This window comes from Heteronotia binoei, chromosome 17 (genome assembly GCF_032191835.1).
Source record: "Heteronotia binoei isolate CCM8104 ecotype False Entrance Well chromosome 17, APGP_CSIRO_Hbin_v1, whole genome shotgun sequence".
Taxonomy (NCBI): Eukaryota; Metazoa; Chordata; class Lepidosauria; order Squamata; family Gekkonidae; genus Heteronotia; species Heteronotia binoei.
The window spans coordinates 2218262-2241523 of record NC_083239.1 but is presented as its reverse complement, the minus strand read 5'-3'; the positions used below and the strand labels follow the sequence as shown (position 1 = coordinate 2241523).

General features: G+C 43.3%; 1 protein-coding gene across 1 annotated transcript in view; it reads left to right on the top strand.

Annotated features, from left to right (window-relative positions):
- ITPR2 (inositol 1,4,5-trisphosphate receptor type 2) overlaps window positions 1-23262 on the top strand; it is a 320928-nt gene that overhangs the window by 153670 nt on the left and 143996 nt on the right. Inside the window, exons 30-32 of the mRNA XM_060257486.1 lie at window positions 2792-2992; window positions 6875-7126; window positions 19643-19768. Of these exons, the coding sequence (XP_060113469.1) occupies window positions 2792-2992; window positions 6875-7126; window positions 19643-19768 (579 nt within the window). The remainder of the gene's footprint in view (window positions 1-2791; window positions 2993-6874; window positions 7127-19642; window positions 19769-23262) is intronic.

The window sequence follows — 23262 nt, the reverse complement described above, 5'->3', positions numbered from 1 at the left end:
GAAGGAGACTATGACATAATAGGCCTTACTGAAACTTGGTGGGATGACACTCACAACTGGAATATTAGGATTCAGGGGTACAACTTATTTAAAAGGGACAAGCAAATGAGAAAGGGAGGAGGTGTAGCAGTATATGTGAAGGAGGTATATACTTGTGAGGAAATATGTGAATCTGAGCATGGCAGCTCAGTTGAGAGTCTCTGGGTAAAGATAAAAGAATTAAGAAAAAACAGTGATATTATTGTGGGGGTATAGACCACCAAGCCAGGCAGAGGACTTGGATGAGATACTCCTACAACAGATTGCAGAGTTCTCCAAGACAGGGGTCCCTAACCCCTGGGCTGGAGACCGGTACCAGCCCGCAGCGTGTTTGCAACGGGCTGCGCAGCCTCGCTGTCCTCCCCCCCACGGCACCTCCCCCCTGTTTCCACCATTTTAAGGCCGGGGGAGGGAAGGAGGAAAGGGCAGCGTTGCTTGCCACTGCTGTGGTTTTCCTGCCAATCAGCTGATCAGCTGGGGGCGGGGTCAGGCTGGGAGGCACTTCACGGCCCCTTCCCTGGCCTAAAAATGGTGAAAATGGGGGGGGGGATGGGAGGAGGTGGCGAGGCTGTGTGGTGGGGCAGCGAAGGAGGGAGGAAGAAACGGGGGAGGAAAAGAGAGGGGGAGGCGGCGAGGCTGCGCAGGGGGGCAAAGGAGGGAGGAGGAAATGGGGGGAGGAGGTGCCATGGTGGGTGGGGGAGAGGCCAACCTGGGTGCCCCCACCCTGCCAGCCCGGGGGCCACAGTTAGCGTGTCAGCCCTGGGGCTGGTGCCTGGATCCACAAAGGTTGGGGACCACTGCTCCAAAAGAAGGGATACAGTGATCATGGAAGATTTCAGTTACCCAGACATCTGTTGGAAGTCCAACTCTGCTAAAAATGAAAAGTCAGATTCCTGACTTGTCTTGTTGACAACTTCCTTTTCCAGAAAGTGAGGAAGGAAACAAGGGGATCTGCTATCTTGGATTTGATTCTCACCAACAAGGAGGAACTGATTGAAGAAGTGGAAATAGCGGACACACTGGGCAGTAGTGACCATGTGATTTTGGAATTTACAGTCTTAGGGAAGGGAAAAACTATACGTAGTCAGACTTATAGGTTGGACTTCAGAAAGGCAAACTTCGATAAACTTAGAACTGTGCTGGGAAAAATCCCATGGTCAGAAATACTTAGGAAGAAGGGGGTTCAGGAGGGGTGGGAGTTTCTTAAAAGTGAAATACTGAAAGCGCAATCACAGACGATTCCTATGAGAAGAAAAAATGGAAAAAGCCTAAAGAAGCCAAGTTGGCTCCATAAACAGCTCTCTAAAGACTTGAGAAATAAAAAAAGACTCCTTTAGGAATTGGAAGGAGGGCCTTATGACCAAGGATGAATATAAACAAGTCACCAGTGCTTGTAGAGAAAAAGTTAGGAAAGCTAAAGCTCAGTATGAGCTTGACTGGCCAAAGATGCCAAAAACAACAAAAAAGGGGTCTTTTTTATGTTCAGAGTAAGAAAAAAGAGCAAAGATATGGTAGGCCCATTGCGAGGGCAGGAAAGTGAAATTGTAACAGGTAATGAAGAGAGGACAGAACTGCTCGATTCCTACTTTTCCTCAGGCTTCTCTTCTGAGGGAAACAGTGCTCCACATGGCAAAAACAGAGCATATAAGGAGGGTATGACGTTCCAACCTAGGATCAGCATAAGGGTAGTACATGAACACCTAGTTCCTTTAAATGAAACTTAGTCCTCAGGGCCAGATGAACTGCATCCAAGGGTTCTAAAAGAGCTTGTGGATATAATTTCTGAGCCTCCGGCTATTATTTTTGAGAATTCTTGGAGAACAGGAGAGGTTCCAGAAGATTGGAGGCGGGCAAATGTCCCCATCTTCAAGAAGGGAAAAAAAGAGGATCCAGGTAACTACCAACCCGTCAGCTTGACATCTATCCCTGGAAAAGTTTTAGAACAAATGATCAAACAGTTGGTCCTGAAACATTTAGAAAGGATGGATGTGATTACTAAGAGCCAGCATGGTTTTCTCAAGAACAAGTCATGTCGAACTAACCTGATCTCTTTTTTTGAGAAAGTGACTACCTTGCTGGATCTGCATCTGGGTATGTAGCAGGTGTCAATCGGGGTGGGGTGGGAAGGTATTTGTGAGTTTCCTGCATTGTGCAGAGTGTTGGACTATATGACCTTGGAGGTCCCTTCCAGCTCTGTGATACTATGATTCTAGGTGTCTTTAATTGCTGGGTTGTGCTTGTTCACTGGGATTTCTTCATTTAGTGGCTGAGTTTGGTTTTCCATCTGGATGCCCTTGATTCTAAAAAGTCCGCTTTTAGTGGGGTCTGCTGAGGTATTGTCCCATTCTAATGCATGGTGAGTCTTGACACAAGCTGTCCTTTAATCCTGGATCATGTGATTACCTGGCTGGGATTACTTGGCAAAGTTAAGAGGATGCACATGACCATTGGGGCTGTATTGCATTGCCAGAACTATACTGTAAAATAATTTCAGAATCAATTCTCAGATCTATTTTTCATTTGCCTTCAGTTGTATGTGTCTGAATGAAGTAATTTACCTGGGGGCATTTGGCAATATTTTTCCCCCTGTTTCCGCTGACAGCTTCTTGCAGAGTAATGTTATAGGTGCTAGAGACTTGCATTTTCCATGTGTTTTTTCCCTAATTACCGTACTTCAGTCAGAATTTATGAGTGCTCTATTTTCACCATTCTTCTGTGGGGCTTTGTTTTTGTCTGTTTGCGTTTAAATTAGCTTCTTGAAGCTGAAACCATGCGGCACATCTTCACAAACAACTATCATCTGTGCAATGAAATTAGCGAGCGAGCAGTGCAGCACTTTGTACACTGCATTGAGACACATGGCCGCCACGTGGAGTATCTCCGGTTCCTGCAAACCATTGTGAGAGCAGATGGCAAATATGTCAAGAAGTGCCAAGATATGGTAATGACAGAGGTATGTTAAACCAAACATTCTACGAGCACTTTCCCCCACTGGAGTTATTGCACTTCCTGATTAATGATGTAATGCAATCAAAGGGAGTGGTGCTTCATGGGGAGCGGAGGCCTTTCCCCAAGGTGCTTACCGTCTGAGCTGATCCAGTCCCTCCCATCGCTTTCCACTTATTTATGTGCACTATTTATAATCCACACTATCCTCTCCGTTATGTCCTGCATAGTGAATTGGATTCTTCCTTTGAAAGAGTTTTTATCCTTGTATGTTGGAATGTTTTGCCATCCAGCAGTTTTTGTCGCTTCCTAGAAGCACATTCTCCTTCCAATGAAAGAGTTTTTACCCTTGTATGTTGGAATGTTTTGCCATCCTAGAAGCACATCCGTTTAATCTTTGTGGCACAGGGATGATAAGAGAATGCAGTTATTAGAAGGCAGTTATAGGTCTAGTCCTGCAAGAGGCACACAGGATTCCTATGGGGCTTGCTTCTGGGATCTTGGGATCATTGCTTCTAAACAGGGAGGCTGAACTTGGGAGTTCAGTGATGGAGTTCAGGGGGGAGCAGGAGAGAACACCTCTAGTCCAAGTTTCCTGAGAAAGGACATACAAGTGTCAAATCAGCAAGGATGGTGGTATGCTGCTGTGTTCTTCCTGCTATGGAAGTCCACGAAAGTTCAGCTAAGCACCCTGTTTCACTCCAAAATACCTTTAAAAGACTAATAATTTATGAATGTCGAAAGCAAGCAGGTGGGCAAGGGCTAGCCAATGTTTTGCAGGAAATGCCACAAATATGGTTAGAACATTGTGCTGACAGCTCTTCTGCTGTTATGGAGAGTGAGAATCTTGAGGTTGGAGGACATCAGTCTGAGGAGGAGGAATGCAGTCCCTTAGAAGGGACCTCTTCCATAGCCTAGATATGTTGCTAGATTGTACTGAGGAAGGGGAAGCAGTTGTGGTGCACATTGGCACCGATGACATTGGGGAATGGAGTTGGAGGAAATGGAAATGGTCCCGGAGGGAAAAAAATTAGACTGCTAGACAGAAAATTAAAAGCCAGCACCTCAAAGGTAGCATTATCAGAAGCAGAGAGCTATATGTGACCTTTAGTTGTGTTTTGTTATTTTCTCTTTTGTGCCCGTCTGTTTTGAATGCCTGGTGAAATATGTCCAGTGTTTGTTTACCAGGGCTTTCTTTGTGTCCACACAAGAAAGATATCATCAATGTATCACAGGTATAAGAGAGGTGTGAATGGGTAAGTGTTTAGGAAGCATTATTTTAAGCCAGCTATAAAGGTGTCAGCATACGGTGGGGCCGCCCATGGCTATACCATTGATCTGAAGGAACCAGTTGTTAACAGATTTGAAATGGATATGGGTGAGAACAAAATGGCAGAGTTTGATGGCAAAGTCAGCTGTGGTGTTGTAAGAAATTATGTTCCTTATGGCTTGTAATCCATCTTTGTGAACTCTAGTTTTATAATTTTTAATGATTTTAACTACAAAAGGGAGAAGCAAGAGCAAAAATACATAAAAGGGGGGGAAGGGCATGTACAGAGTGGGAAGAACAGAAACAAAGAAAAGTACAAATATATTAATTATAATTCTACCTCCAAATAAAATAGCCAGATCATTCTACCTGCAGTATGAAGTTCTCCATATATTTTACCATCCTTGTCTTTCATTATAGAAAACTAAACTATTACTAGCAATATAAATTTTTTATTTATTTATTTATTTATTACTTTGCATTTATATCCCGCCCTCTCCGCAAGCGGACTCAGGGCGGCTTACAGTATCATAAAAACAATCAATTCCATAAAACATATAAAACCATAATACATTTATCAGTTTAAAACTATTACGCTATCTCGATCCAGTCTGGCGGTATTGGGTTCTGACTATGACCACCAGCTTCTGTAGGATGTCCGGTGGCAGCCCATTTTCAGTCAACCAGAAATGCCTGTCTAAACAGTTCGGTCTTACAGGCCCTGCGGAACGCCGACAGATCCCGCAGGGCCCTTATAGCTTCTGGGAGGGTGTTCCAGAGTTCTGGTGCTGCCACCGAGAAGGCCCTAGATCTTGTTGCGCATAGCCTGGCTTCTTTTGGGCCAGGGGCAGATAGCAGATTTTTTGTCCCTGATTGCAGTGCTCTCTGGGGGATATATGGGGAAAGGCGGTCCCGTAGATAGGCAGGTCCCTGACCATAAAGGGCTTTAAAGGTTAATACCAACACCTTGAAGCGAACTCGGAACACAACAGGCAACCAGTGCAGCTCTCTCAGCACTGGCTGAATGTGCTCCCGTCGTGGTAGCCCCATTAACAGCCGTGCCGCAGCGTTCTGCACTAGTTGTAGTCTCCGGGTTAGCGTCAGGGGTAGCCCCATGTAGAGAGCATTACAGTGATCTATTCTTGAGGTGACCGTAGCATGGATTACCGTCGCTAGGTCGCTGTGGTCCAGGTAAGGGGCCAGCTGCCGTGCTTGCCGAAGATGGAAAAAGGCAGATCTAACAGTGGCTGCCACCTGAGCCTCCATTGTAAGGGAGGACTCAAGGAGCACGCCTAAGCTCTTGACCTTGGGGACCGGTATTAGTGGCACCCCGTCAAGGGCCGGCAGCTGGATCTCTCTCCCCGGACCGCCCCGACCCAGGTAGAGAACCTCCGTCTTCGTTGGATTCAATTTCAGCCGACTCAGTCTGAGCCAGGAGGCCACTACAAATCTCTTTGAATTCAAACTCTATCTTCTAGTATATTTGCTGCTCCTCCCAATGTGGTGTCACCTGCAAATTTAATTAGTAGCCCCTCCACTCATCCAGATCATTGATAAAAATATTGAAAAGTACATGGCCCAAAACTGAGCCCACTGGACACCTCCCTCCATTCAGATGTAATGCCATTGACAACTACTCTTTGAATGTGGTTCTCCATCCAGTTCCCTACCCACCTAACTATCCTAGAGTCCAGTCCACAATCCTCTAGTTTACCATCAGAACATCATGGGGAACCCTGTCAAAAGATTTACTGAAATCTAGGTAAATAACATCAATAGCATTCCCTTGATCCAGTAGGCTTGTCACTCTCCAAGTTATTTGATTGCAAAGATGTGCCCTTATAATTCACCTGGAAATTGAGGGGAAAGACCCATCTATAATAGATATTATACTTTATTAGTCTTTCTGTAATTGGCTTTAATTACCTTCATTTTTGCATAGTTTTCAAAGTCTTGGAAAACTACGATTTTCTTTCATTTGTTACATCAAGGCTACTTTAGTTTTGGACTCCCTAAAATTTCTTTTGTGAGATAGTTAAGGAATTTTACTATTATCTATCTTAAGGTGTGTATTTGATTAAGATACTAGCCTGTAAGCTCTTTCTATTATAGCTCCAGAGGACTTATAGCCATAAAAATTGTTGGAAATTATAGCCATTGTTGGTGGTACTGTCCTCTCTTACTGGGGTTCCGGTGGCAAGTCTGCAGTTTTATTTGTAAGATAATTAATTAAATTACCCACTTTTGTGCTGGCTTCCACCAACTAATTCAGAATGGTTGGAAAACGTTAAAGAGTATTATATCTTAGACAAAATTTCCAAGAAATATTCAAAGCCAGATGATGATTCCTGTATCACTAATTTTGTTTCAACCTGGCTTCCAGTAATGACTTATGTTTTGCATGCTGACCTTTTCCTACATTTGCCTTCTCAATGGATCCTCTACTATAAAAGGTAAAGGTCGCAATGGGTTTGTGGAGGTGTTGCATTGTACACCAAAGAGGGCATAGAATCAAATAAGTTTAAAAACATCAGGGGAATGAACTCCCCAACAGAAGTGATACGGGTAGAAACTTAAAGTGTTTAAAAGAAGTGACAGTTTTCCTTGTTGTCATTTCAGCTCCTGAATGGAGGCGAAGATGTGCTGGTGTTTTATAATGACAGAGCCTCCTTTCCAGTCCTTCTCCAAATGATGTGCTCTGACAGAGACCAAGTAGATGAGAGTGGGGCTTTGGCTTACCACATCACCCTGGTGGATTTGCTAGCAGCATGTACAGAAGGGAAGAATGTGTATACTGAGATCAAATGTAATTCCCTTCTGCCGCTGGATGACATTGTGAGAGTGGTTACTCATGATGACTGCATACCTGAGGTAAGCTGGACTTTGCAGCACAGTGAGTGGCAAATCAGTGTAAGCATACTTCAGGAGCCTCTGAAGAAACAGACAGCATTCAGAGTCACTGGGCTAAAAATAGCCCCAGATGTTCATATTCCATTGAGTTGCTTTCAGTGAAGAAGTAAAGTAGGCCATTTGACATTTCTAAATGATTAAGTGAAGCAGTGTAGACTTTCTTTTGTGCTGTAGCAGGCACTAAAGTGCGATGTTTCCTGTCCCTGCTCCTATTTCACAAGGAACAGTGATGTCATATAAACTGGGGCCAGAATACCATTCATTGTTCTTACAACAGGTGTACAGCACATGGATATGTACAGGGCCGGCGCATGGAAGTTGGTGAACTAGGCAATCGCCTAGGGCACCATCTCCCAGCAGGGCCGGGGGACTGTCGCCCCCTCCCTGATCACACCATCCCTGAGCCTCTGGCTCATTTTTTCTTGGCTCTGAGGGATCAGAGGAGTTCCCCCAATCCCTCAGAGCTGAGAAAGAGTGGTGTTTCCCTTCCCCTGCATCCTCAGAGGGCACTGGGGAAGCGAAAGGCCGTGTGATCTGGCCCTACTCAGCTTTCCCACGCCGCGTGAAGGTCGAGCGGGAGGGCATTTGCACAGAGGACTCCTCAAGAGGAGCTCTCCATGCAAACAGGGCCATCTGGCCTCATTCAGCTTTCCCAGGAGCCCTCTGTGTAAACGGGGCCCGATTTGGACCAGTGCTGGGGGCCCTCCCCCACTGGAGGGCGGAGCCAGGGCCTTGCCTGGGGTGGCAAAAAACCCAGCGCCAGCCCTGGATATATAAATATATCAGAGTATGGTTGAATGCTGCTTGAGATATTAAAACTAGGGGAGGGACGGTGGCTCAGTGGTAGAGCATCTGCTTGGGAAGCAGAAAATCCCAGGTTCAATCCCCGGCATCTCCAAAAAAGGGTCCAGGCAAATAGGTGTGGAAAACCTCAGCTTGAGACCCTGGAGAGCAGGGGAGGGACGGTGACTCAGTGGTAGAGCATCTGCTTGGGAAGCAGAAGGTCCCAGGTTCAATCCCTGGCATCTCCAACTAAAAAGGGTCCAGGCAAATAGGTGTGAAAAACCTCAGCTTGAGACCCTGGAGAGCAAGGGAGGGACGGTGACTCAGTGGTAGAGCATCTGCTTGGGAAGCAGAAGGTCCCAGGTTCAATCCCTGGCATCTCCAACTAAAAAGGGTCCAGGCAAATAGGTGTGAAAAACCTCAGCTTGAGACCCTGGAGAGCAGGGGAGGGACGGTGGCTCAGTGGTAGAGCATCTGCTTGGGAGGCAGAAGGTCCCCGGTTCAATCCCTGGCATCTGCAAAAAAGGGTCCAGGCAAATAGGTGTGAAAAACCTCAGCTTGAGACCCTGGAGAGCCTCTGCCAGTCTGAAAAGACAATACTGACTTTGATAGACCAAAGGTCTGATTCAGTATAAGGCAGCTTCATATGTTCATATGCTTGGGGAGGGATGGTGGCTCAGTGGTAGAGCATCTGCTTGGGAAGCAGAAGGTCCCAGGTTCAATCCCCGGCATCTCCCAAAAAGGGTCCAGGCAGATAGGTGTGAAAAACCTCAGCTTGAGACCCTGGAGAGCCGCTGCCAGTCTGAGAAGACAATACCGACTTTGATGGACCAAAGGTCTGATTCAGTATAAGGCAGCTTCATATGTTCGTATGTTCAAAACTCTCCTCCAACAGCACATATCAAATGAATCAACTTTTGTCCTTTCAGTTTTCTTCATTGTCCAAGCCGGGCATTCAAACACATAAAACAGCCATATACAACAATATGGTTAAATAGTCCTCAGGCTAGGAACCATCCATAAAACAACTAAAAAACATTGGTCGGGAGCACTATTCTATATTCCACCCCCCCTTCCCCTTCTGAGTAGGGTGATAGGAAAGCTAGTGATGGAGGCATCAAACTGTATTCTTTTAGCCTCCTTTTGACCTCAGATCTGGTTTTTAGAGCTGTTTTGCATAGCAGTCTTGGAGTTTGTTATGTTCCCTCCTGCCCCAGATTTACTGACAAACAGTCAGATATTGCACCACGATGAAGCAAGGCTGCAACTTGCAGTGCGAAGGATCTGACCCTAGGAATATACTTTGCCCCAGAGGTGCTGCATATTCTGATATAGGCCCAGAAGTCTTCTAAAGGTACTCTTGTAAGAAATGGGTGCATTTTGAAGTTTGGTTTCATCTAAGGGAGTACCCCCTTCAACTGTCCACTATATTTTGTTCTGGAGTATTTGCTTTCTTTAGCACAGGAAGGGGTAGCCATATCCAGGGGTCATTTAATAGAAAAAGAGGTGCTGGAGCTCATTAGCACAACTCATTTGCATAACTTATTTGCATATGTCATACATCTCTGCCACCACCGGAAGGTGTACTAAATTATATCAGCTCTACCTCAAAATGCTTCTTGAATTATAATTGTCATAATAAAACCTTACTCTCATCATATTTTTAAAATTACTTTCTCTCATGTGGCTGCAGTGGCATGATGAAGATTTCCATCTGTCTGCTTTATATGTTTTGGTTATTTCCCCATTTTTTGTGCGGGGGGGGGGGGGATATTAGAAAGTTTGTCAAATCTTAGAGTTCAGCAAAATTATCGCGGGGTTTGAACAGTGGAACCCAAAAGCCAGTATTGGAAGTGTTAAGAAAGAAAGAGCACAATAAAATTTAAAGGTTCCAGAGAGCCGCTCTTGTAAGCCCCTGCCCAAATGAGGCCTGGCCATATCCTTGTTGAAGACCCACCTCACAGCCATTTCAGCATTTCATAAGGAGATAGACAGTGGCTCCATTTTCTCTCAGATGATGTCCCAGCATTTCCTTAAGGGGCTGTCAAGTGTTTTCCCTCCCTCCTCATTGTCCCTCAGTGGTCCTTGCCTCTGGTGACTGATGAAACCTTGTCTGACCGACAAAACCACCATTTGAACCACTAGCCACATGTCCTTTAGCATTGTTCTTGAGGAACGTGGCCTTTTTAGTGGCAGTTACCTCTTCCAGGAAGGTGAGTGAGCTGGTGGCCCTCAGGGTAGATGTCCCATTATTCAGGGTTTTTAATGAAAGGGTGGTGCTTCATCATAGCATGGACTTCCTCCCAAAAGTAGTCTCCAAATTTTACCTGGTGCAGGAAATTGTCTTACTGTCCCCACCCACCCCTCTCAGGGCCCAAAACTGAGAAGACCCTGCATACCCTAGACATTTGGAGGTCTCTATTGTATAATAGTGACATGACCCAGTCATTCCATAAAGATAGGGCACTTTTTGTATGCTACTGGGGTTCTAAGAGGGGGTGGGCTGCCTCTTCCCAGTCCTTGTCCCTCTTGGTGGTTGCCTCAATTTGCTCCTTCCATGTGGCAGTGAGGAAGCCATTTCCACTGGACATGACAGAAGACTCTTTTAGAGCGCATGGATGCCCAGCTGTTTTCCACAGGAGCTTAAATAAAGGCAGGAGACCTTTAACACATAACACAAAAATAGTTTTCAAATGTTCTTTAAAGACAAGGGAGGGAGGGGTTCTGTGGCCTGTTTCATGTTAGAAGTCATTGTGGGTGAGGAGTAACCCCCACACACTGTAGCCCTAATTTGAACTGAGCCTGTGTATAATTTATTTGAAATAAACAAATGCTTTGTTGAGGGACCTCCCAGCATCATGAGCTTTGGACAGAGGAAGAGGCTAAGATCATACTTAGGCTATTATCAGCAGAAATAAATGTGGGCAGAAGCATGCAACCAAAGTTTTGGAAGTGAATGCATGCTAATAAAAGGAAATTAGTGAAGAGATATGGTTAGCTAAAGCTGGAAGGATATGGAGTTGGGAAACTGGAAGACCACAGTGAAGTGCATTACTGTAAGGGCGGGGTGAATTAAAATAACCCTCAGTTACCACACACTGGTTTCCTTTCCTTTGTGACATTGATTTGGGTTTAGTGCAGTTCTTACCATCTTAAAGTCATCCATCCTTCCACTTTCTAACCTAAAAACATGTTCTTCTCCTACTGAAGTGGCAATTGGTGTCTGCACATGCTCCAACTGACAGTATCAAATCGCCTCACTCTCCTTTGGTGCTTCTTTTGGAACTGCCAACTCTTGACGGCTCTAGCAAGATTAGCTTTCAGCTGTAGTTCTTCCCCCTCAAACCTTCCAGTGTTCTCTGTCTTTATTAGCAGACTATTTGTGTGTGTTTGCATATATTTCAGTGTCCCTTACTTCTTCAAGCAATTTGAAGATGCTTGCTTAATATCCAATTGATTTAAAAACAGTCTTGATTGCTATCATTAGGGTTTGTAGAATCTTTTGGGCTCAAGTGCCGTGTTCTACTGGAGAAAGTTTTCAAATGTTCTTGATTGCCTTGGCTTTTACCAACAGGGAAATTTATCTGAGATTGAAATACAGATGGATCAGTCATTCTTGGCTTTACCTTGGAGTCTCTAGTCCACTTAATTTAAATCATTTATTTAACGCCAACTTTTTGCCACTCTATCAGTCTGTTCTCTCTTCATTCAAATAATGGGAAAATAAACTCCTCTCTTGGCCAGAGCGACTTTGTTTGCTCCTTTATCCTTCCTAAATTCATCTACCGATTTAGGACTTTACCCATAGATACCCCATCCAAACACTTCACAATATGGCAGCGTTCACTAAGTACTTTTATTTGGAGTCATGAGAAACCTAGAATCAATAGGTCTTACAGAAGTGGTGGTTTGAGCAATTCTGATTTAAAACTATCATGATTCAATCCGTCTTTCTGATATACTTAAAATGCTCCATTCATCTCATCACATAGAATAGACTGACATTGAGTGTTTTCATGTTTTTCCATTCTCCCTCCTGGAATTAACCTGGACTACTTTCCCTCTAAATGCCTGCTACAAACCGGGGGAGATAAATTTTAATAAATCTGGAATGGTAGATGCAATACTTTGGCGCCCTCCCCCCCCCCCCCTCCATTTTTCACATTTCTATGACAAGACTAATTTTTGCCAGCCTTACAAAACAGAGTTTATGATGTCTGGAAATCTGCTAATCTATCTAGAATAATTGACAATAAAAGACAATCGAATTCAAGATAAATTATCCTTAGACACTAAGGCTACTTTAACTCTACCGTGGCTTCAATATCTACAGTTAAAGCACTTTTTAGAGCAACCGAAAATCATTGCTGCCTTCTCTAGAGATCTTACACCTTTTGAACATCTCAAATCTGGATGTGATACATCTAAGGACATTATCTCTAAATTATACAAAATTCTTAGCACTGATTCTTCTCTGCCTTCATTCACAGCATTGTGGCACAGGGGCTGCAACCTTACACTTACTGCAGACCAATGGCAGCAATTATGGTCCTCTCCTGTTTATCAAACTAAGATGAAAAAGAAGACGACGACTACAGATTTATACCCTGCCTTTCTCTCTGAATCAGGAACTCAGAGCGGCTCACAATCTCCTATATCTTCTCCCCCCAACAACAGACACCCTGTGAAGTGGGTGGGGCTGAGAGGGCTCTCCCAGAAGCTGCCTTTTCAAGGACAGCTCTGCGAGAGCTATGGCTGACCCAAGGCCATTCCAGCAGCTGCAGGCGGAGGAGTGGGGAATCAAATCCAGTTCTCCCAGATAAGAGTCTGCACACTTAACCACTACACCAAACTGGCTCTGATGTTCCAGTCATTTAAGGTATTGGCATGCTGGTATTATACTCCCCTGCAATTTCACCGTATTAACTTTCAAACGGGGGCTCAGTGTTGGAGAAAATGCAAAAAAATAGGAACTTATTAATACTCTTGGTGGTCTTGCACTAAATTGCAGCCCTTTTGGAGATTGGTCTACTTGCAAATACAAGATATAGTTAACCATCGCTTTCCATTTACACCGGAAATCAAGCTGCTTAATCATTGGCATAATGTTCAGATCCCTAGTACATGTAACCCTTTGATTACCTTTTTATGTGCTGCAGCTAAAGCTGTGAATGCAGCTGCTTGGAAGGACCCTCATCCTCTGGTTTTTACATCTTGGCATAAGAAAATATGGGACTATATGCTCTCTCTCTCTCTCTCGGCTTGGCTTCGCGAACGAAGATTTAAGAAGGGTGCAATAGTCCACGTTTGCTGCAGGCTCGCTGGTGGCTGACAAGACCAATGCGGGACAGGCAGGTCCGGCCACAGTGGCTGCAGGGAAAAGTCTGATTTGGGGTTGGTGCTGTAGCAGTGCGATTCTTCCTCAATCTCCTTTTGTCCTCAAGACCAGCTATGCGTGCGTTCTCAAAGGAAGAGACAGCCTGGTGGATGGTGTGCCTCCATGCTTTGCGATCTGAGGCTAGGTCAGACCACTGGTGATGGTTGATGTGACAGGTGCTAAGGGATTTCTTCAAGGAGTCCTTGTACCTCTTCTTTGGTGCCCCTCTATTTCGATGGCCGGTGGAGAGTTCGCCATACAGGGCAATCTTGGGAAGGCGGTGGTTTTCCATCCTAGAAATATGCCCTGCCCAGCGCAGCTGCGTCTTCAACAGCAGTGCCTCGATGCTGGTAACCTCTGCCCGCTTGAAGAACAGTCTGAAGACAACCTGGATGCACCCACGGTCCAAGCATTGGCACCTTATCGACTACATTCTGGTGCGCCAGAGAGACCTTCGAGATGTCTTACACACCCGAGTAATGCCCAGCGCAGAATGTCATACGGATCATCGTCTTGTACGCTGCAATCTCCGTCTTCACTTTAAACCCACACCCAGGAGAGGAGGTATCCCTCGGAGGAAGTTTCAGGTTGGCAGCCTCCAGTCAGCCGAAGTTAAAGCTGCCTTCCAGGCAAAACTCCAGTCAAGAATTGAGGACCTCAGTTGCCCCACAGACCCTTCTCCAGAAGCACTCTGGGAACACCTAAAAACTACCGTCCTGCAGATCTCTGAAGAAGTCCTCGGGTTCTCCACAAGGAAGAACAAGGACTGGTTTGATGAGAACAATCAAGAGATCCAAGAATTACTGGCAAAAAAGAGATCTGCCTACCAAGCACATCTTGCTCAGCCCTCCTGTCCTGGGAAAAAAGCAACCTTTCGCGCTGCATGTAGCAACCTCCAGCGCAAGCTTCGAGACATTCAGAACGAGTGGTGGACCAAGCTTGCAGAGAGAACCCAGCTGTGTGCAGACACTGGTGATTTAAGAGGGTTCTACGAAGCCCTGAAGGCAGTATATGGTCCATCTTATCAGGCTCAGAGTCCCTTGCATAGTGCAGACGGCCAAGTGCTCCTCACAGACAAGGCATCCATACTGAACCGGTGGTCGGAGTATTTTCAGGTTCTCTTCAGTGCCAACCGCGTAGTTCAAGATTCAGCAATCCACCTCACCCCACTTCAACCGGTGAAAACAGAGTTGGATGAGATCCCCACCCTAGAAGAGACTGTTAAAGCCATCAAGCAACTGAAAAGTGGCAAGGTAGCAGGAGTTGATGGAATTCCACCAGAGATCTGGAAGCATGGGGGCACAGTACTACATAGCTCACTTCACAAAGTACTTGTCACCTGCTGGGAACAAGGCAAATTACCACAGGACTTTCGCGATGCAATCATCATCACCCTATACAAGAACAAAGGGGAAAAGTCAGACTGCTCCAACTACCGGGGGATAACCCTGCTCTCCATCGCAGGCAAAATCCTTGCCAGAATACTCCTGAACAGACTGGTGCCCACCATTGCAGAAGAACTCCTCCCAGAGAGCCAGTGCGGCTTCAGAGCTAACAGGAGCACCACCGACATGGTATTTGTTCTCAGGCAGCTCCAAGAGAAATGCAGGGAACAAAACAAGGCCCTGTATGTGACTTTTGTCGACCTTACCAAAGCTTTCGATACCGTTAGCAGGAAAGGCCTGTGGCAAATCTTGGAACGTTTAGGATGTCCCCCAAGGTTCCTCAGCATGATCATCCAGCTACACGAAGACCAGCGAGGCCAAGTCAGACACTGCAACGACCTCTCGGAGCCCTTCCCAATAGGCACAGGTGTAAAGCAAGGCTGCGTTCTTGCGCCAACTCTCTTTACGATCTTCTTTAGCATGATGCTTCAAAGAGCCGCAGTAGATCTAGATGAGGACGATGGTGTCTACATCCGCTATCGCACCGATGGCAGCCTGTTCAACCTGAGGCGACTAAAGGCACACTCCAAGACAATGGAAAAACTCATCCGAGAGCTACTGTTTGCTGATGATGCTGCACTCGTCTCCCACTCGGTATCAGCTCTGCAGCATATGACGTCCTGCTTTGCAGAGGCTGCCAAGCTATTCGGCCTAGAAGTTAGTCTGAAGAAGACAGAAGTTCTCCACCAGCCTGCACCCCAGGAAGATTATCACCCTCCCTGCATCACTGTGGGTGAATCAGTTCTGAAGACAGTCCAGCAGTTCAGCTACCTGGGGTGCATCATCTCCTCAGATGCCAAGATCGACAAGGAGATTGACAACAGGCTGGCAAAGGCAAACCGTGCATTTGGCCGATTGCACAAAAGAGTGTGGAGCAACAAGCATCTGAAAAAAGGCACAAAGATCAATGTTTACAAAGCGGTTGTGATGACAACCCTCATCTATGGCTCCGAATCGTGGGTTTTATACCGTCATCACCTGCGACTCCTTGAGCGCTTTCATCAGCGCTGCCTTCGCACCATCCTCAACATCCACTGGAGTGACTTTGTGACCAACACTGACTATATGCTAATGGAGAAGATAACAGCAGACCTACAGTTTTCTCAGCTAGACTCTGCCCATGACTCTTTTGTTGCTATATGGTTTCCTCTGATGGACTTTGTATCCTACATTAGGGTTTGTAGAATCTTTCGGGCTCAAGTGCCGTGTTCTACTGGAGAAAGTTTTCGTGTTCTTCTTCAGTAGAACACGGCACTTGAGCCCGAAAGAGTCTACAAACCCTAATGATGATGCCAGCTGTGAAAACCTGAAATCGTTGTATCCTACAATTTGTCATTGTTTAACTTTTCATCTCCTATTGATGTTCTGCTCTTCTTATGTGTTGCCTGTTATGGTTTAATTACACTACACCTACCTCTGCTTTTGTGTTATGGTAAATGTTGTACCTCGCCCTTTTAAAAAAACCACTATATTGTATATACCTACATTATATTTTCTTCCTTGCTGTTTTGATACAATGTTGTATGCTACTGTTTTTAAAATAAAGGTTTTTTAATGTAAAAAAAAAAGGAAAGAAATTTATAGCAGATATTTCTATCCCTAACTTGACAAGTGAACCTTGCTAATGGTTGGAGTGGCCCATATCTAGTGCAGAGATAATAGAGGCAATTGATTGCTTAAAAACAGGGAAATCACTGGCCCAGATGGACTCACCAATACATTTTGTAAATGTTTTGCTAAAGAATTTAATTCTTTACTTAGAAAACCAATTTTCTAAATTGGAGTGTAAAACTGGAATAGCAATGTTAAGTATCCTACCAAGCAATCTTGAGAAATGGAAAAAGCACACAAAAATCTGTTGGTAGCAGCAAGGCAGTTTCTGGCACATGCCTGGAAACAGTCATTGCCCGGCATAGATTAATGGTTTGACATGTGATTCTAATGAACAAAATAACAACATATAAGAAGGTTTTTGAAGGAAAAATTGGTTCCCAGGAATTGTTTGCTCGAATTTGGTCCCTTTTATTAAATATTGGAATAAATATAGACCAAAAAAGCAAGTAAAATAATTTTGAAATGTATTTGATTAATTGAATGTAATAGATAGAAGACTTTGCGGTAGCTTAGACCAGTAGAGTATAAAGTTTAAAATTTGCATTTTGCATTTTCTACGTGACTTTTTCTAACTAATTATCAAATTGTATTGTTAAATAAACAAATTAAGTTTAAAAACTAATAGTAAGGGACTTGTCGTACTGCTTACTTTATTCCTTTTTAAAAACAAACTTTCTTTTCTATCAATATAGCCTTATGTTGACAGCAACCATACAAATAAAATTTCCCAAAAGATAGAATATTAATACAAAACGAAATTCAGATATTTTGATGGCATTTTACACTCCATTGAAGTTTTTCATCTATATAATCAAAAAATACAAACAGTTTTCCAACAAAGTTGTCCACTATTTTAGGATTGTCATTATGTATAATCTACAAAGCAGCCCCGTGGTGCAGAGTGGTAAAGCTGCAGTACTGCAGTCCTAAGCTCTGCTCATGACTTGAGTTTGATCCCGACAGAAGCTGGGTTCAGGTAGCCGGCTCAAGGTTGACTCATCCTTCCATCCTTCCGAGGTCAGTAAAATGAGTACCCAGTTTGCTGGGAGGAAAGTGTAGATGCCACCCCGTAAAAAAGTCTGCTGTGAAAACATTGTGATGCGACATCACCGCAAAGTTAGAAACAACTGGTGCTTGCACAGGGGGACTACCTTTACCTATAATCTACATAGCTATTTTATCTTGATTTATCATTAACCTTATTAAACCAACTTTTTATTGTTGGAATTTTCTTAGTTCTCCATCACCTTTTTAAGTTCTGTTTTACCTGCTAAGAGTAATAAAAAAATTAGTTCTACTTTCAAAGCTGAAAAGGTATGTTTTGGCCAAAAATTTCGCAAAACGGATTCTGGATGTGGGGATAGGACAATTCACTATTTCCTCTATCTTGTTTAGGATTTTTTTTACCAGAATTCTGTCTTCAGGCACATCCACCAACTATGGAGGAATATGCCAACTTGATCACATTCTTTTCAACAGAGAGATCTGTAAGCCAAATAGCCCTAAAAATAGGTTTGGGGAATTAGTTTGGTAGGCAACTAGGCTCTAGCAAGATCTATGTATACAGAAGATGTCTCCTTTGGAAGTCACCCAATAATGAGGAGTTGTTGTCTAATAATCAGTGGTATTTATTATAAAATAAAGGCAATCATACAAGGGAATAAAATCATTCAACACACATACAGTCCTAGGAAAACAGTATGAAACACACAGGGATAACACGAGGATGGACAAACAGGGCAATACAATTACCTTTTTTAGTGCATTGTGCAATTGATGATATTTTAGTCAAGGTATATGGATGTTAAATTTATGAGAGTCTGTTTGGTGTAGTGATTAAGTGTGTGGACTCTTATCTGGGAAAACCGGGTTGATTCCCCACTCCTCCACTTGCAGCTGTTGGAATGGCCTTAGGTCAGCCATAGCTCTTGCAGAGCTGTCCTTGAAAGGACAGGTTCTGTGAGAGCTCTCTCAGCTTCACCTACCTCACGGAGTGTCTGTTGTGGGGGAGGAAGTTAAAGGAGATTGTAAACCACTCTGAGATTCCAAGTGAAGGGTGGGATATAAATCCAATATCTTCTTCTTCATTGTGCATGAGTTCTAAGTTTACCATTTGTACAGATATCAAGTAGCCAAAATATTTTATGTTTCCACAAAATCTGAAACTCAGATGTTGGGTTGCCAGGTACGAACCATGGCTTCCCTAAAAAGGCCATCACCGGAGAGGATGGTGGTACCAGTGATAATCTATATTGATTCCATATGTCTGTTCTGACTTCAAAAATGGGTTGTGTAGCTGAAGTCTTTTCCTTTCAATTCTGATATTCAATATACATTCATATTAAAAAAAATGGGTATCTAAGACGTTTAAATTTGTACCCATGCTTTACTGCTTGCTAGAATTGAATATAAAAGAATATTCCACAATTGAGCTGCCAAACAATATTTTTCCAAAATTGGGACACCTAAACCTCCCAAGGTTGAAGGTTTGGATAGCAGGTAAAACAAAATTTTAGGGTTTTTATTATTCCAAAGAAAAGAGGTTAAACAAGATTGCCAGTTTTAAGAATCCTTCTGTGGTATAGGGATCTGAAGATTTTGAAAAAGAAAAAGAAATGTTGGTAAAATAAATATTTTAATAGGGGTCAATTTTTTCCAGGAAAATGAAATTTAATTTAGACCAGTTATCCTAGGCTATTTTTAATAGAGCTAGATAAGGGTGCATAATTAGCAGAATATAATTCTTTAAATCTTGCGGAACTTGAATAACTAAGTGTCACCATGATCTAGTCACCCACTTAAAAAGAAATTTTTCATCTTTGCATTCAATGTATTACTCTATTCTGTAAAGCACGTTCATTGTTCATAAATGACAACAGAAAGGCAGAAGGCAGGGCTGGATTTAGGAATAAACTAGGTAAACTATGGCTCAGAGTCTCATAATACTAGGGGTATTTAAATAAGAAAAATGTGAAATTGTCTCCAGCTGCAGCTTCTTTCCATACTGGCTCAGATTAAGAGAGAGACAGAGAGAGACTCAACAAGAAGATCCAAATCAACTTTTTTAATAATCATGTAGGACCTCTGAAACTTACCTCATCATGTCATAATCCATACCTGCCCAGGTCTATACCTAAAGTGATTGGGTTTTTTTGTACAAGTTTGAAGGCTGTCATTTACAAAAATATTTTATGGACTACAAGGAAAATAGCATCCTGGCAGTTTTAGTGTATTTTGCTTTGTTTTTTTACTCTTCAGGTCAAGATTGCATATGTGAACTTTGTCAATCATTGCTATGTGGACACTGAAGTGGAAATGAAGGAAATCTACACTAGTAACCACATCTGGAAATTATTTGAAAACTTCCTTGTTGATATGGCAAGGGTAGGCTTGTATATTCTGTTAATTATTGCAACAGCTAAATTGTCAGTTGTGGTGCTTCTGCTAATTAAATGTATTCATTGTTGTGGTGTCTGTGCAGTCACACGTGGGTTCTGTACATGCACAGGCCCCTCTTGGAGAGGATTTTTTTTAAAAATTAAGTATAGTTTAATACAGAATTTCAAAACAGGCCTAGAAAAGCAGTGAACAATAAAGTTACCGTATTTTTTGGTCCATTAGACGCTCCGGACCATTAGACGCAGGTGCCTGGCTGGGAGACAAGTGGCGAGATCGCTCCCTCCGCCCCCACAGCAAACCCAGCACTTCACAGGGAGCGATCTCGCCGCTTGTCTCTCAGCCAGGCACGCAGGCACGGGGGAAGCACGCCGGCGTGCCTGGCTGGGAGACAAGCGGCGAGATCGCTCCCTGCGAAGTGCTGGGTTTGCGATGGGGGCGGAGGGAGCGATCTTGCCGCTTGTCTCCCAGCCAGGCACGCAGGCGCGGGGGAAGCACGCCGCCCCCTCCACAGCCAGCACTCGTGAAGCGCTGGGTTTGCGGAGGGGGCGGGTGCTTCCTCTGTGCCTGTCTGCCTGGCTTCAGCTGATGCTTACAGCAAGCGCCAGGATCGCTTCCTCCGCCCTCCGATCCCAGCGCTTGCTTTAAGCATCAGCTGAAGCCAGGCAGACAGGCACGGAGGAAGCACTTGCCCCCTTCGCAAACCCAGCGCTTCGCGAGCGCCAGCTGTGGAGGGGGCGGCGTGCTTTCTCCGTGCCTGCCTGCCTGGCTTCAGCTCTGATGCTTAAAGCAAGTGCTGGGATCGGAGGGCGGAGGGAGCGATCCTGGCGCTTGCTGTAAGTGTCAGAGCTGGAGCCAGGCAGGCGCGGGGGAAGCGCCGGGATCAGAGGCGGAGGCAGCGGATCACCCCCCCCAGAGGAAGGTACGTACCTTCGCTCCATAAGACACACACACTTTCCCCCCACTTTTTTTGGGGGGGGGAAGTGCGTCTTATGGTGCGAAAAATACAGTAATTGAATAACAATTGGGATTACAACAAGGAACATGTAAAATTCTAACAGACCATGCAAAAACCTCAATGTATAATTTGATTTTACATTTAGAAAGCCAGGCAACTCAGCTCAGGGAGGGAAAAAGAAGACAGACAAGCCACAGGAAAGGTTCTAATATGAAATGGACTGACATAAAAGATGCATTGTGACAGTTCATGTGGGAACAAAAGCGCCCCAACCTCACTAACCATGAAGCTCTCTTTATGACTTGAGATTCACACAGAATTCAGGGTCTCCTTTCCCCTAATCTTCAGCTCCTGTGAGCAAAAAGGAGCAATGATTGCCATTCCAGAGGCCATCAAGAAAAATATGAACACAGTCCTCTCCTCTGCCGAGGCCATGTGGTCTGACCAGTGGTCTGACCAGCAGACAGTCAATTTGTAACGGCTTTTAACACAGTTTAATAAAGGTACTATCAATTTGGAAAGGATTGTGATACTGTTTCCTGCTCAGGCTATGGTCTATGAAGAATATCAAAATGCCCTTTCTGAATGTTTTTGTCCATCCGTATATAAGAAGCATGCTCTGCATATGTCCAAGAAGTGCAGGGCTTACTCTTTTTCATTCTGCTGTCATGGATGTCATATTAGCAAGGTGATATACTGATTTAAATTTCCAAGTCCCTCAGCCTTTCCTCATAGGACTAGGTCTCCATAATTTTGCATGCTACACCCACCAGTCCCTCAATACAGCCACAGTACAGTTCTCCCCAGGCTAATGGGTAAACCGTTGGATCCTATGGTCACATGCTCCCTACATCTTTTAGAGGAAATACAAACAAACACTGTGATACGCTCCTTAACACATTTAGTAAAACTTTTTTACAATAATCATATTAATCTTTTGCCACATTATAGTGACGTACATTCTACAATATTATAAAGAGAAGTCCATCCTCTTGATGTTACAATAAACACCCAGATGTAGGCTCATTTCATCAAAATTTTCCTCAGGATTATTCTTATTTTCTTCAAAGTTATCAGCCTCTTGTTACAATCCAGTTTTATACTAGGAGCAAGCCAATCCGTAACCTCTTTTCTAAACAGCTGTGAAAGCCATTTGAATTTGGCAGCTAACAGAAATGTTGAGTTGATTTATTTTGTCGTCGTTTCTTTCTTTTTCCCATTTGCCTCTCCTTCTTTAGGGGGCATTCCAGGGTCTTCTGAACCTGATCACTGTCTGGTTTCAGTACTTGTAAGAATTCTTCCACCTGTTCTAATGCTATTATGTTCTTACCCTTTGACAAGAATATTTCTAAGGTGCATGGAATTTTCCAACAATAATATAATTTTTCTTTTGAATTCCTTGTGTCAGATTTCCAAATTCTTTCCTTTTCTTGATTGTATCCAGTGGAAGATCTTGAAGTATTTGAATTTCTTTACCTTCAGTTCTGAGAGGCTGCTTCCTGTGTTGTGATAAAATTGTATATTTTGATTTATTTTTTTTTGTGAGTGAAAGAGACCACTATGTCTCTTGGTAGATTATTTTGTCTTATTGTATCTTTAGCTGATACTGAAGATTTTCTCCATTTCTGGGAAGTCACCTTGTACCTTTAAATAATCTTGTATTAATTTTCTGAACCTGTTTTCTAAATTCTGATCATAGAAGGATTCTGGAATAATGTGAAATTGTAGATTATTAGTTCTAAGTTTCATTTCTTAAATTTTAATCCTTTGATTTGCTTCTGTTGGGGAGTGTTCTTGTACTACTTGAAACTTGTCTTGTTTCCTTTCAAATTCTTTTTTAATCTCTTGTTTGTTTTCTTGAATCTTTTGGATTATTTCTTGCAGTCCAGTTGAAATCTCAGTCCTTATTTTTTGTATATCTTCTTTAGTATCTTGTAGTTGAGTTAGTACTCCTCTATTTTCTTGTTTAAGTTTAGCAGTTAAAGTTTTAATTTGTTAAAAAAGGGATTTTTCTAAATCTCATAATTTGAATATCTTCATCAGAACTGATCCCCTTTTTTGTAGATCTTGTTCCAGTTGCCATCTTTCTAAGCTTTGTTAGTTTTCTTCTGTTGTTGAAATGCCTTATATAATCTTTCCATAAAGCTACATAAACTTACATAATCATAGCATTATAGTGTTATTTAAACTTCTACAGTTTTAAAATATAAGCAATCTTAGCAGTTTTAAGATAATCTTAAATGTCTTAATATTTAACAATATGAATGGATTGGAGCATATAATATGTATATTTTATATATTCAATCAATTTCTGTCTTCCCCCTCCCCCAATACAGACTATGTTATAAACTTCTACAAAGTTATAAATTTCTGCAAAATTGTAGCACACAATTGCTATTTTAGCTGATAAAATGAAAGGTTTCAGTTCAGATTTTACAATTGAAAATAACTGACAGTCTTAGTTATAAAGAATAAAAGTAAAATAGATAGTCTGTTGAAAATGTGTGTTACTCAGTATGAGTTG